Source organism: Gallus gallus, chromosome Z, assembly GCF_016699485.2.
Source record: "Gallus gallus isolate bGalGal1 chromosome Z, bGalGal1.mat.broiler.GRCg7b, whole genome shotgun sequence".
NCBI lineage: Eukaryota > Metazoa > Chordata > Aves > Galliformes > Phasianidae > Gallus > Gallus gallus.
In genome coordinates, this window is record NC_052572.1 from 12,007,894 (window position 1) to 12,021,306 (window position 13,413).

Genomic DNA, 13,413 nt, shown 5'->3' on the forward strand with positions numbered 1-13,413 from the left:
TTTGTTTCTTGGGGATTTTTTGTTTTGTTGCTTTCTTTTGTTTGGGGATTTTTTTGTTTTGTTTTGCTTAATATTAATTTGTTTGATATTTATTAGAATAAAATTATCGGTATAATTATAATTAAACTATAGAAAACGGATGTCTAAATTTGTCTCAGTTGAGAAGATTTGAACTGGTTCCTTTTTGTGTGATATGCCAAAGGGCGCACGTGCTCCTTGTGGGGATCTGCTGGCTGTAGCGTAATGCAGACTTCTTATAAAACCAGTTATAGATAATTAAATAAATTGATAACATCCTCACTAGTTAAGAGTTGAATTTTCCCCTTCGGTACTATTGATAGTAAGATTTATTGTCACTTTGGCTATCACAGGCCTTCAGATTGCTTGCTGCGAAAGAAAGAGTTAGCAGGGCCGTTGTGGAAAGAAGTTCCTGACGTTGTCTGTGTAATGTGGGCTGCTGATTTTCAGCAGTGCAGAACAGCCCGGGGTGCAGCTACGAACCACGCGCTGCTCCGGCCCTGAGGCAGCAGTGCCGGGGTACCCGCGGCAGCCGCGTGGTTGGCAGCAGCGCGATCCGTGCTGAAGGGTCTCACTGCGTTAATTGAAAAAATTAAGAAAAGTACTGCAGTGCAGTAATTGATAACAATAACAGAATTTACTCCTTTGCTTTGACATAGCTTGGTAGTATTTTTTCACTGTATGGCTATAGATTTTTACATACGTAACGATAATACTTGGATTTTTTATTCTTCTTACTTTCTCCCTTTGCGTACCAGTTCTGTACGTGGAATCTTGTTGTGGTCCCTTGTGTAGCAAAGGGGTGTTGTCAGGCGTTCAGAATTAACACTATCCATGTTGTACTTAAGGAAAACACGGGCACTTCCGCAATCTGATGGAATGAGATGGTTATTTTTAATCTTCCACCTCAGTACTGTAAAATTCCAGAATAATTCTTGAATATTTTCATTATCTGCAGCTATAAAAGATCACAATAGTTTTTGACAAAACTTTTAAGTACAAATAAGTATTTTTTTAAATGATCCAGTAATGCCCTTTTGTATTTTTGAGGTTCTCTATTGCTTATATCAATGATTAACATGTATAAAGGACAATATTCAGCATAAGCATTTCAGTGAGGTGTGGCCATTAAAAAGCTATTTACAGTTTTAAAACCTGAGTCAAACCTCAGTTTTTGTTTGCCATTGTGGTGTCAGTAGTGAGAGCATTGTCGGTGTCGGTTGTGCTCAGCATACATCAAATCTCTTGCAGCTCTAACACGAATACCTTTTAGCACTGAAACAGTCCTTACATGTGTTTGTGGCTCATGACAAAAAGTTTATAATAGAGTCTGACTCGTCTGGTGCTAATTGAACAGCAGTGTATTCTGCCTAATGCAGGTGTTAACGTTCCAGGTTAATGAATGGATCAGTTCAATTGATCCTTACTGTAAAGCCAACAATGCATTTTAACTCCAAGCCCCGCGCAGGTTTTAATGGAGATAAATTCAAAGAAACATCTATTGCTTTTTGTTCATGTGCCCAACACTAGAAATAGCAGGAGCTCAAGGCACAAGTCCTGTACCTTAGCTTCTTCCCACTCACTTTAGAGCCACACCATAACTGTACAAGTGTTTCCATATCCCTTCCAGAATTTGTCATTGAAGTACTGAGTTGTAATGGTTAGGTGAGTTCTGAATGTAAGTTGTGAGTTTTTAGATTTCATGGTTCCTTGACTAAATATTAAAGTATTACTGTTATATACAAATAAATCCATAGTATTTTCATATTTCATTTATTTAAAATAAATGTTTCAAGAGTTCAGTTTGAACCCTTCCAGAATGACACTTGCAGGTTTTTATCCCGGATCGCACATACGCTTAGTTAAACCCATTCTCACTGTGCTTTATTCATTCTGAGATAATTCTCGCCATTCTAATGTCGATCAGACCTACACTGCTTCTAAAACATGATTCAGATGTCCCATTTCCCATTTGAGTTTGGATTGAGTTTGTTTGTATGAGGAAGGAGTTGTTCTCATTGACATACGTGTAACTGCATACCCTGCAGATACTGAGCTGTAAAATGTTTCTTCCAAACTTCTTCAAAAACCCTCTTAGTCCATGCATTGGTTTTGGGGTGAGTGAGAAGATGAGGGAGGCAACTGATCCTGTGGGGAACAATCTGTGGATGCCCACGCAGGCAACAGACACCAGTCCATAGGCTGTGCAAGTGTGTGACATACATTTTAGCACCCATCTCTCTAGGAAAGGGGATCTACAGCAGTTGTCCGGGCTACAGCTGGTGACTCAGAGTGGCAAGCATTTCTCAGCATTTCAGGGACTATTTAGACAAACTTGGTTTTCATGAATTTTCTGCATAATAGCACTGTCAAAGCTGTAGTGGAAAGTTCTTAGTTCCTAGGTGCTAGAAAATAGTGATACAGCTGCTCTGCACCCACCACCCTTCCAGTGATTCTGCAGATGAGCAGCGTGCCACCTCTGCTTTGCAGTGTAGCCTGTCTTTTGGAAATGGCAGCTATGAGCACCAAACACACTGCATGGGGCAACTCTTCAGCTGCTATATTTGAATGTCTGCCTTTCCCTGTCCTCCCTCCCATCATCCTTTCTTGTGAATCAGCTCACCTACGATGCACTTCCACATTAACCTTCCCAAGAAACCTTCTCTATTTGTTTTAACTATTCCTCTGTGCAACAGAGAGCTACAGTTTGTTGAAAACAGCACAGTGCTCTCACTACAGTTGATGTTTCTGTACAGACACAAACTGAAGACATGCTTCCTTTAGACTGCAGCTTTTTCTGTCTCATTTGCTAGGGTTATGTTTGTACAGGGTAATACAGAAGCTGAATTGCACTTCAATCACTACATGTGTAGATGAGCTGAATGGATTTTGCTTCCTGCTGTGAGCACAGACAACTGATGTGTAACGATCTCTTGAGAAAATCCATCAGTTTCATATTTATTAGGAAACTTTTTTGATTCTGAATTTTCCCAGGCCAGTCCTGAACACCATCAGTCTGGTGTCGTTCTGAGCAGTAATGCCTCATCTCCAAACACAAAACTGCACATTAGATCCATGCAGTGCCAAGTTCTCTATGATTTGGGTCTCTCTTCAATTCTTTTTAGTTGTCTAAAATCAGTGGTTAGAAAAAATAACAATTCACATACTACAGTGTTCTAAAAATGCAATGGCTGTTACACATTTTTATAGAAAGTTCTCAGTTCTGTTCATCTCAACAGCAGGCCGTAAAACTCAGAACTTTAACCAAAAACTATTTTAGAAATCTGTCTGTCAAAACCAACATCAGCACTGTTTTAATTAATGTTGAGTTCTGGAAAGGCATGAATTTATTCCTTAAATGATCTGTTCCTCCAAAGGGTCTGCATGCCATGCTCTCAAAGAGTCAGTGGTATTTGAAGCAAAAACTGCGCACAAAATTATTTCCTGAACTAGCAATTAATGGGCTTCTGACCGTTGCTTTGCTCTATTGAGTGAGGATTCCATTTCACCCCATACAGAACTCCATTTGAACGAACTGAAGTCAGACTCACTGTCTGCATTCCACCCGTTTTCAGTCACGCGCTCCAAACTTCCATTCTCTTTCAGCCCACCCCAAGGTTTGACACGCAAGACCTTCTACATATCCCCATTCTCTTTGACCACTTCCAAGTAGGGCTGGATGCTCCATAGTTAGCTATAGCTTTTCCTGGCTTCAGTTTTAAATGGTGCCTCTCCCTTAAATGTCATTTTCAGGAGTGCACATATTTGGTCATAACAAGTCATGTATTTCTCTCAGAGGGTCCTTTTTAACTCTGAGGGATTTGTGAACAACTCACCTTCTTTCTATTTCTTGTTCATTTGATGCATCATATAAAGAAAACCAAAGTTATTTTAGCTTATTTACAAATATCCCATTTTAGGATCAGAGTAATTTGCTGACACCTTACATGAAGCTGTGCTATGTGGTCTCTAAAGCAAGCTCATGTTGTATCTGTTGTGTGGGAAAGAGCTTCTAATAAAGATTTGATCCTTCTAAATTAAATAAACACAAACTGTAGGGCAGACTCCACCACAAGTACATATTGTGGAGACAAGTACAGTTTGTTGATCGTTTCCAAGCCCATGTGGGACATGTAAAGGAGCTCATTCCACAGCTGAATGCATCCCATTCCATCTTCAGAGGTATGACTGTGACTCTGAAGAGTGAAGGAGCATAATACCCATTGATGTTTCCTGAATGTTCCCCATGCATTTGTTCTTTAACTAGGCAATATTTTTGGAAATAAGGAATATATGCCAGTCCTGTATATATTAGGCTGTTTTATCTTGCAATTTGACATCTCCTTGTAGTCCCTCACTTCAAATACCTCAGCCAGAGAGCTCTGACAAAGAAACAGCCTTCTGCAATGTAAAGTATAATGGTGCGATCTGAAAACAGTCACGGACGTGTAAGTACCATTTTGTTACTGTCTGATTAGTAAAAAAATTCCACGCTAAAGATAAATATGTAAGTAGAATCTTCTCATTTGTGTACATTTTTCTTTCTTCTTATTTTAATTCTACTGTATTCCTGGGGGGTTTGATTGGTGATGAGTTTTCAGTATCCCCACTTCTTGAAACAACCAAAGAACCGAACGTTCCTACTGCAACTACCAAAGAAACCAGAAATGATAACACATACGAGGATGTTGCACACACAGTAATAAAATACAAATTTTTGGACAAACAGTTTCAAATAGACATAAAAAGGATATCTACGCTAAATTTTCTAAGGCCAGGTGTACAGTTTAACTAAACAAATTCATCTTAATCTTAAAGCACTAAGGCTTCCATACCTGAGAGTCAGATACAAATAATCCAATTCTGGATTGGTGAAGTAAATTTGGGTTTCAACAAAAACATTACTGTGTTTTAGGAAAATGCAGACTGCTGCAGTTTGTGCCACTTAAGCAGCCCTCAGAAGTCACCCCACTTGAGCCTCAATCATTTTTTTAAGACTTTCCTTCCATTTCTCATTTTTCTATCGCATTCTTCCAAACAGTCTGCAACAGATCATGCACATTCTACATTTTAATTTTTGTTCCTCTCTATTTTCTTAACTAACTGCTATTTCCAGCTTGTTGCAGCTAATCCCCTTCAAAATACACTGTCTGGCTCATGTCAAAAGCCAAACAAAAAATGACGAAAACATGGTTAGCAAAAATGTGCAGTTCTCTCATGAGAAAACACTGCATGCCTCTAATGATCTTTGTTCTCCCTTTCTCTGTTGTCTCTCTCTCCAGCAGACACTCGGACCTGTCCCATTACTATGGATAACACTTTGAAGGAGTACAGTAAATGTGAATATAGAGTTACCCCTTCCAGCCCAAGGCTCAGCCAAATGCATGGTGCCATGTGGCTCTCTCTGCTCTTCCTTTCACAGGTGGATAAATTCTCTCATACTTTTTCTACTGGGACCAATAGGATATTTGCTCTCACTGAGTTATGCTACTGCTTTTAGTGGCTCCTGATTTGATTTTCTTGTGTACCTGCAGTTGATGTGCTACCTCTGCCATCTTTTGGATATCTTCCAAAACTTCCTTGCTAGTTTTCCTGCTACGCTTCAGAAGAGGAAGAAGTGCTTACATTCATTCAAGCATTGCATTACATTCCTTTTAAGTCTGCCCCTCCCTTAGCTTATGGGATATCAGACCAAAGTCCAATCACATCACCAGTTCTTAGGGAAAAAGAAAAAAAAGGACATTACCGGACTCTCATTGTTTGCTGCAGAGACACAAGAATTCTTGATTGCTGATCACCTGCTTGCTGTGAAATCATCACCTGCTGCTCCCTCCCTGCTGTTCTGTTCTCAGAGGAAAATAGATGATCAACAGAATACCAAAATACTCCAACTGATACAGTATTAACCTGATCCTACCTGTTGGCACTACTCCTCTTAGCTTCGGAAGGATGCCTTAGATTTGCTTCACTCTTCCACATCCATGTTGACATGAAATATGTTCTACTGATGGGCAGATGTTATCTCATTTGTCAATCCTGTGTATTCACCTACCCTAAGTTAAAAGGCTTTTAAGGCAATTCTAAACTGTTTTGCCAGCAGATGTGGCTGCATCTTCTCCATCTCCATCTCACAAGCTTTTGCAAACATTTAATTGCTGCTGGTTTTGAACTAATTGTTTTTGAATAGTACTAAACAGTCTTCCCTGACTGTCAGGAAGTGGGGAATGCAGGATTGTTGGCGTAAATACCAGTTTCCTTACACTAAGATGACATACAAAGTGTTTTAAGAATCTGTCAACAGCCTAGACAAGGGAAGGGAGCTTTCCACGCCAATCAAGGCTCTGACTACAGAACCTGCCCTAGTCTGATTAGAGAGCAGCAGAGATGGTGATGTACATCCTTCTCTGCCCACTTATCACTGGGATGGACATTACTTTGTCTCTCAGTGATCTGTGAAAACTCATGGCTGGCGACAATTGTCAACTGCGTGTTGCAGATAAGAGTTTCAGTGCAGCATCAGAACACGGGGTGGTTTTACCTCTGAAAATATAGACAAGTTAAAAGAACAAAACAATACGAACTCACGTCTTTAAGATTTTTTGGAAGAGCACAATTACAACACAACAGCCAAATTTGTGTTTTTTCTTCTTCAAATCAGTCTCAAAAGCTTATTTTGGTGTCTTTGCTAAAAACGAAGCACTGGGCAGTTCTGTCCCCCACTGCCTTTGCTATCATTATCCTGGCACTATGCTGCTAAGGACACAACTTTGGGCAGCTGAAAAATCATCTTTCCTCTATGGATTTCTCAGGTCTGAGCCCTCAACCAGTACAGGGTTATCTAGAGAAATGCTGTGTGAGAGAACTATCTCATGGGCATTAAAAATGTTCTGTTTTATCTTCAGAGCCATTTATGGGAGTGGAATTGTACATTTGTATACCTTAGAGAAAAAGGCCATCAGTTTGAGAGTATATGGAGTGTTTTCCACAGAAAGATTTCTTTGAAGAAAATAAAAATAAAAAGTAACAACAATCCAAACCCCAAGCTGTATGAAATTCCCTCCCCTCAGAGGCAGTCTGGTTAGTGGAGGTCTGGTCACAGCACTGCATGTATGTATGTCTTCATTCCAGGAAGGGGGGGGGGAAGAAGGGAGGGTTATTGTTTAAAGCTGCTTTCAGCTTAACTGGGAAGCTTTCCCTTTGCAGCCTTACATTCCAGCAAAATGGTCCTGAAGTAGTTGTAATCAACAGCACTTCATTAGCAAAACTTGTACCTTATATGTTGGAGCTGATGAAAGGAAAGATGGGTTGTGTATGCATTTTCTTGATAAAACAGAACTCATTACTTGCAAAGAACAGCTCCCCTTCCTTCCCTTTGAGAGAAGTAAAAAGTACTTTTGCATGGGGCAACATGCAAAGATATGGCAATACAATTTCTAAATCTTTGATTTCCTGACTATTTTGCAGCAAATTTTGACACAGATTTTGCTTGGGCTGTACTGCATATTCCTCTGGCACGATGAGGGATAGGATGGTTTTGAAGAGGTGGTGAAGCTATCTATCTGCTTATGGAAGGAAGACATTAGCACATTGGATTAATTGGGCTTCTTCCATCCACTTTTTCTGCGGTAGTTAGAAATTACATGGACGAGAGCAGATGTCAAGCTGCACTGCTCCCATTCCTGACTGGATTCTTCATACAGAGCTTACTGGAACACTGAATATCTGCATAAACATTTCCAAATATGGGCCAATTAATGTTGTTAAAGGCAGTTAATGTTTAAATGGGAAATGTTTATGTTCTGCTTCCCAAGAACACTAGTAAATGAGGAAGTGGCTGCTATAAGGAAACGTACTTTGTATTTTGAATGTCTCACTGTTTTGAAAGAGCATTTCCATATGTGATGTGCAACAGAGACATATCAGTAAAGAAAAGTGTGAAAAACATAACTTCTAATTTTCATAAAAGACATGTTAGGGCTGCTGCCACATTTTAGGCAATAATCTGGGGGAGGCAGGGAAGAATAGGGCCATTTCAGGAACAAATTCATCATATGGTTTATAGGATTTTTTCCCATTTGCTCTTTTTCCCTCTGAGAAATTTGACTTAGATCTATTTCTGCTCTTTACTACTTACTGTCCTCAGGACTTAGCCATGCCACTACCATTACAGTTCCAGAGAATCACTGTCCCCAAAGAGTCATCATTTTCTTGGAAGAATGCCACATGGAAGTCACATCTGCACAAACCTGACAATCAGTAATAAAGGTAATTGCTGCTTCCTTGACTGGAAGAAGGAGGAAGAGGCAACCTGTGAGCCAGAATATACAGTTTCAGAACTCACTGCTGGCCAGTAGTAGAGGGGAGAATTAAAGAGGAAAATGGAGCTTGGAGGAAGCCTCAAAGGAGTATCAAACTGCAAACGAAGGGGAGGATAGGGCTAAACACATAAGAGACAACGAGAAGTAGTAAATAAAAAGTGGCAAATACAAGATACTCAAAACAAATCTAGCAGAAAGGCAGTAATTTAGCTGAATAAAGACAGAAAATCCTATTTATCAATTTTGACCATGAAAAGTTCATCCCATGTAAAAGCAGTGGTCTATGTAAATACAGTTGCACTTCATCTAAAAATTTTTATAGAGATATTAGAGAAAAAATATTTTAACATCTCTTTCTAAATCAACACAATGATTCTAGGAGTTGCTTTGAAGGTCTCTTACTTATTTGATCCTTGTAGCTTCTGTGAGAACAGACACCTCTTGGAGGTATTTCTTAACATTTTAAAATTTAACTTAGTGTGTCAGTGCAGAACAAAATATACAAATCTGCTATGCTCAGAAAATGACCCTCTTGGGATGTAAATAAAAATAAATGAAGTCATCATACAAAAAGAGAAAGTGAGAGAAAACTCCTGATTGGGTGGGAGTAGCCTGGTTAACAGATGATGATCCTAGTCCTCTGTGTGGATGTGCTTTCCATACCTACTTCCACATCAGCAAAATAGAAGTTTATAGTTAACCCTGTTGTTGAGAGGTCTGAGAACTGGCTCAGTTCTTTTGGTTAACTCTCTTTTGGTTATTCGAGATGCCATGCATCAGGAGTCAAACAAAGGAAAGCCAACTGCAGCATTAAACTGTCCGCACTTCTTTTCTTCTTTTAGCACCTAAAGATGTATCCCTTGAGCAAAGTGGATGAGCCATCTTACACCTGCATCACACACTAAATGCTTGGTGTCACCTGTATCTGAGAGCACCGCAGCCCCAAAACTATAAAGTCTGTGTTAAGGAATAAGATTTGTGAAGAGACTGTAAAGCTCTTTTGAATGCCTTCAGTATCCTTCTTATAAATAAAGTTTTTATGGCTTTTTTTCTGTATTTTCTCCTCCTACCCCTCCCAACAAAACTGAACACTGTCGCGAAGTTACCTAGATAGATCTGTGCCCATGACAGGGGGGCAGTAGGCTCGTGGGCCCCCTGGCTTCCCGAAAAAAAATGGAGCAGCGGCAACGATCTAAGAAGGAGAACTTATTTTACTATGATGTTGGAATGCAAGATGACACGATATAATACAATCTAATTGAAAGTAAGGATGATAAATCAAACAAAATGAGAGAGAGCAAAAGAGCGATAGAGAGGGAGAGAGAGAGTGAGAGGGTTTCCGAAACCGAAAGCCCTACTTGATGAAGGCGCACAGCTTGGAAGCACAGCCACTCCTCTCCCGGCAGCAAGCGAAAGTGAAAAAGACCACGTGCAACCAGATGACGTATCTTCTGTGATGTATCTTCCTTCTCTGACCGTAAGGTCCTCTAGGATACGTAGTTCTTCTTCTCTTTTGTCCATGATGTTATGATGTGGAATACCAATAGCAAAATTACACAACCATGACAAACACTTTGATCTTTAGCACCATATTGTCAAACAAGGTCTTTAAGTTATTTATGAACAATTAAATTCTTTTCAGGTTGCAGCAGGTGCACTGTCTTGCTAACCTGTGTAACTCAACTGCTAGCAAACTATCCCATTTGTTTTTTCCACTTTTGTGTGGAAAACACTTTTTTATTCTTGTTTTTAATACATTTGTGTGTTGCAGTATATGCATAAGCATTTAATGAACGTGATGTTGAAAAATTTGTCTGAAATAGCTGAGCAGTCACAGTAACTGTTTAGAATTGATACAATTCTCACAAACCTTCTAGGATGCCATTTATGAGGGACCATCACATCCTTGACTGCATTCTCTTCCTCCTCTTTAAGTGTCTGTGATCATAAGGAGACTTTCATACTTGGCTAAAATAGGATTTCCCCTTTACTTTTTTTTATCAAGAACGTACTTACTGCTACCTGAGAGAAAGACAGTTCAAGTCTGAATAAATCAGTTTCATGCTTTGGACAGGCTCTTAGAAAATTCCTCCCCTTTCTGTTTGGAGATGGTCTCTCCCAGTATAGTCTCATGTACTAGTCACTCCTGTGGGACAAGCTGATGCAGATTCTGAGGACCCCTAGAAATACTCAGAGCACAGAAGCTGGCAATTCTATCCTGATATGTCTGTAACCCAGCAACAGCTTTTTGTATTTCTTGACATTTGTCAAGATGCAGCTGTACTCTGAAACAGGCAAACATATATTATAGCATTAGCATTCTTTAGACTTCCATGAAAACTTCAATTTTTTTTCACTACAAAAATTAAAGCTGCTGCTGGTGTGAAAGAGCCACCACAGCTGCATCTGCCAGGACTACTATAAATATGAGGGCTGCTCCCATTTTATTATGTTGGCCCACAACATCAGAGGAGGATTTTATTGGTATGGCAGTAGAGGATGAACCATCCCACCAATATCCTCTTCTGTGTTGTTGCTGTGTGACAGATGGCAGCAGGTGGGCAGTCTGGCAAAATGGCGTCTGACATGGAAGTGCAGATGACACAACGTTGTGCTGTCAAACTCCTCCATGTGGAAAAAAAAATGGCACCCACCCACATTCATTGCCACTTGCTGAACATTTATGGAAAGCAAACAGTGGTTGGGAGGTGGTAGGTTGTGCGTTTCAGCAGTGGCAACAGCGGGTCACCTCCATAGGTGCAGATTTTTACAAGCACAGCATGCAGGTATTTGTTCACAGCTGGTGAAAATGCACAGTTATGGTGGTGATGACTACATTGAAAACCAGAGCTTTGTAGCTGAGAATTTTCTCTATAAGATAGTGCTACTATGCTCTTTGCAGCTGTTGTAGTTTCCAAGGAAATAAGAAGATATTACTTTTGGAGCGACCTATGTAGTTTATGGCCACTGAACATTTTTCTACAAATATCTGCTGGCAGGCAGAAGAGCACTAACAAGACAGCTTTGTGCAGTACTGATGAAGAGCAAATTTTTTTTTTACTTAAGTATTTGCTGTCAGTGTTATCTTATACAGATGTCTGTACTTACGTTTCTGTTGCCTGACTATACATACCTCTATCATTCAAACTGGTTTTGCATTTCTACCAACTACTGTAAGCTGAGTTGGGTGTAAAATACTGGGGTAGTGAACATGTATATGGACAGTCGGGTACACAGCAGTGAAAGTGCTATGTGCGTAAATCACTTTACAGCAGAAACGAATAAACTCATTTTTATTAAATCAAGTTAAAAATTGTTATAAGTTACAAAATTAACATTGTCAATAATGACTTTATATTTTAAATACAAAGGTAAAACAGTTGTGCAGTGCTCTTAAAATAGAACAGAACTTTTTAGGTGTTTGAGAGGGGCAAAATAGATGACCCAGAAATTCTTGATTAAGATTGCTAGTCTGCACTCACCAACATCATTTAGTTCTTAAAGACTTAAGACATATGAAAAGCAAACCTTCATTTGAGGAATTTAATATCATCCAGGAAAGACTTCATCAGTGAGAGGTTTTTGTGCTGCGTAAGAAGATAACCAATAAAAGCCTCAATGCATTTTAAGTAGAACTGTGATTAATTAAAAAAATGAGACTGAACAACAGAAGCTGTTTCAATAGTGCACAATCACTGAGAAATTCTGTTCAAGTGTCTTCCACATCAGCTATCATAGCCTCGATTGCATTCCAGTCCAATCTGCTGAGGATACTTCCTGTGCTTTCAGAAATGCGATCAGTCTCATGATTGACAACAGGAGAGAAACTAAGAGGTGCAGAGTCCTGTTGGAGAAAGAGAAGGTGAGCTGAAACATTGTGCATCATTTGTAACAACACCTCTGCTCAGTCATTGAAAGTGTTTTGCCTCTTTTCAAACAGGACCTTATCAAGCTGTGCATTTGACCATTCTGCTCGGACAGGAGACCTGTCTATATAATAGCTGCTCTAAGGAACGTTCACTTGCAAGGCCCACTTGTGAACATATGATTTAGTTCTGCTGACTAACCATCAGTCCCCTCTGCCTCTCTCCTACCCACACAATTTAAACTGATAAACACATTTCAAATACAGCAAAAGTAAACAAAGGACTGGTGTTAAACAGCAGGTATCACATCATTCCTAAATTAAGTAGACCTCTCACCTGAAACAAGGTGTCATGAGAATCTTCAAGTAATCTCTGGATATCATCAGGCACAGTCCAAGGACTTTCTACATCTCGACCAGTCTCATGATCAAAACCTTCTGTCTCAAATGCTGTAGAAACAGCTGGATACTTTTGTTCTGATACTCTGCTCATTCTGTACTCAGCAGCTGAGGAAAAAAGAAGCCAACCACAGTAGTAACATATCTGGCAGTTTTCTTTTGCATGTCATGAAATTTCCCCAAGAACAGAAGCTCCAAGTTCTAAGAAGTGAAACTGTATGTAAACACAAACAAAACCAGCACGCCCTCTTATCTTGAACAGATATATGGTTGTGGCTGGAAAACACTGCTTGTTCCTTCAAACCTAACCCTCTGGACTGTATTCCTGAGGGAAAACATGAAGTTGAATAGGTCCTGTGGCACAGTTCCTCAGAAAGAATAACTCTTCTGTGAGGACAGGCTGAGAGAGCTGGAGCTGTTCAGTCTGAAGAAAAGAAGGTTTTGGGAAGATCTGGTAACAGCCTTTCAGAATCCAAAGGAGAATTATAAGAAAGAATGGAACAGACTTTTTATCAGGGTCTGTTGTGAGAGGACAAGGGGAAATGGTTTCAAAGTAAAAGAGGGGAGATTTAGGCTGGATATAAGAAAAAGTCTTCTGTGATAAGGTTAGTGAAGCACTGGAACACGTTGCCCAGAGGGGTGGTAGATGCACCATCCCTGTAGACATTCAAGGTCAGACTGGAGGGGATTCTGAGCAACATGATCTGGCTGTAGATGTCCCTGTTCACTGCAGGGGAATTGGACCAGATGACCTTTATGACAACTTAAACAATTTTGTAATTATTTGATAGGAGACTAAAAACTGCATAAATT

General features: G+C 39.8%; 1 protein-coding gene across 10 annotated transcripts in view; it reads right to left on the reverse strand.

Moving 5' to 3' along the window:
• Positions 1–11,612: 11,612 nt before the first annotated feature.
• The window catches only part of CPLANE1 (ciliogenesis and planar polarity effector 1), a 63,891-nt gene continuing 62,090 nt past the window's right edge, over positions 11,613–13,413 (reverse strand). For all 10 annotated transcript variants that reach the window (XM_040656547.2, XM_040656546.2, XM_040656543.2 and 7 more), the window contains 2 exons: positions 12,539–12,708; positions 11,613–12,180 (listed from right to left, as the gene is read on the reverse strand). In XM_040656547.2, coding sequence (XP_040512481.1) covers positions 12,046–12,180; positions 12,539–12,708 — 305 coding nt within the window. In that variant the 3' untranslated portion in view covers positions 11,613–12,045. The remainder of the gene's footprint in view (positions 12,181–12,538; positions 12,709–13,413) is intronic.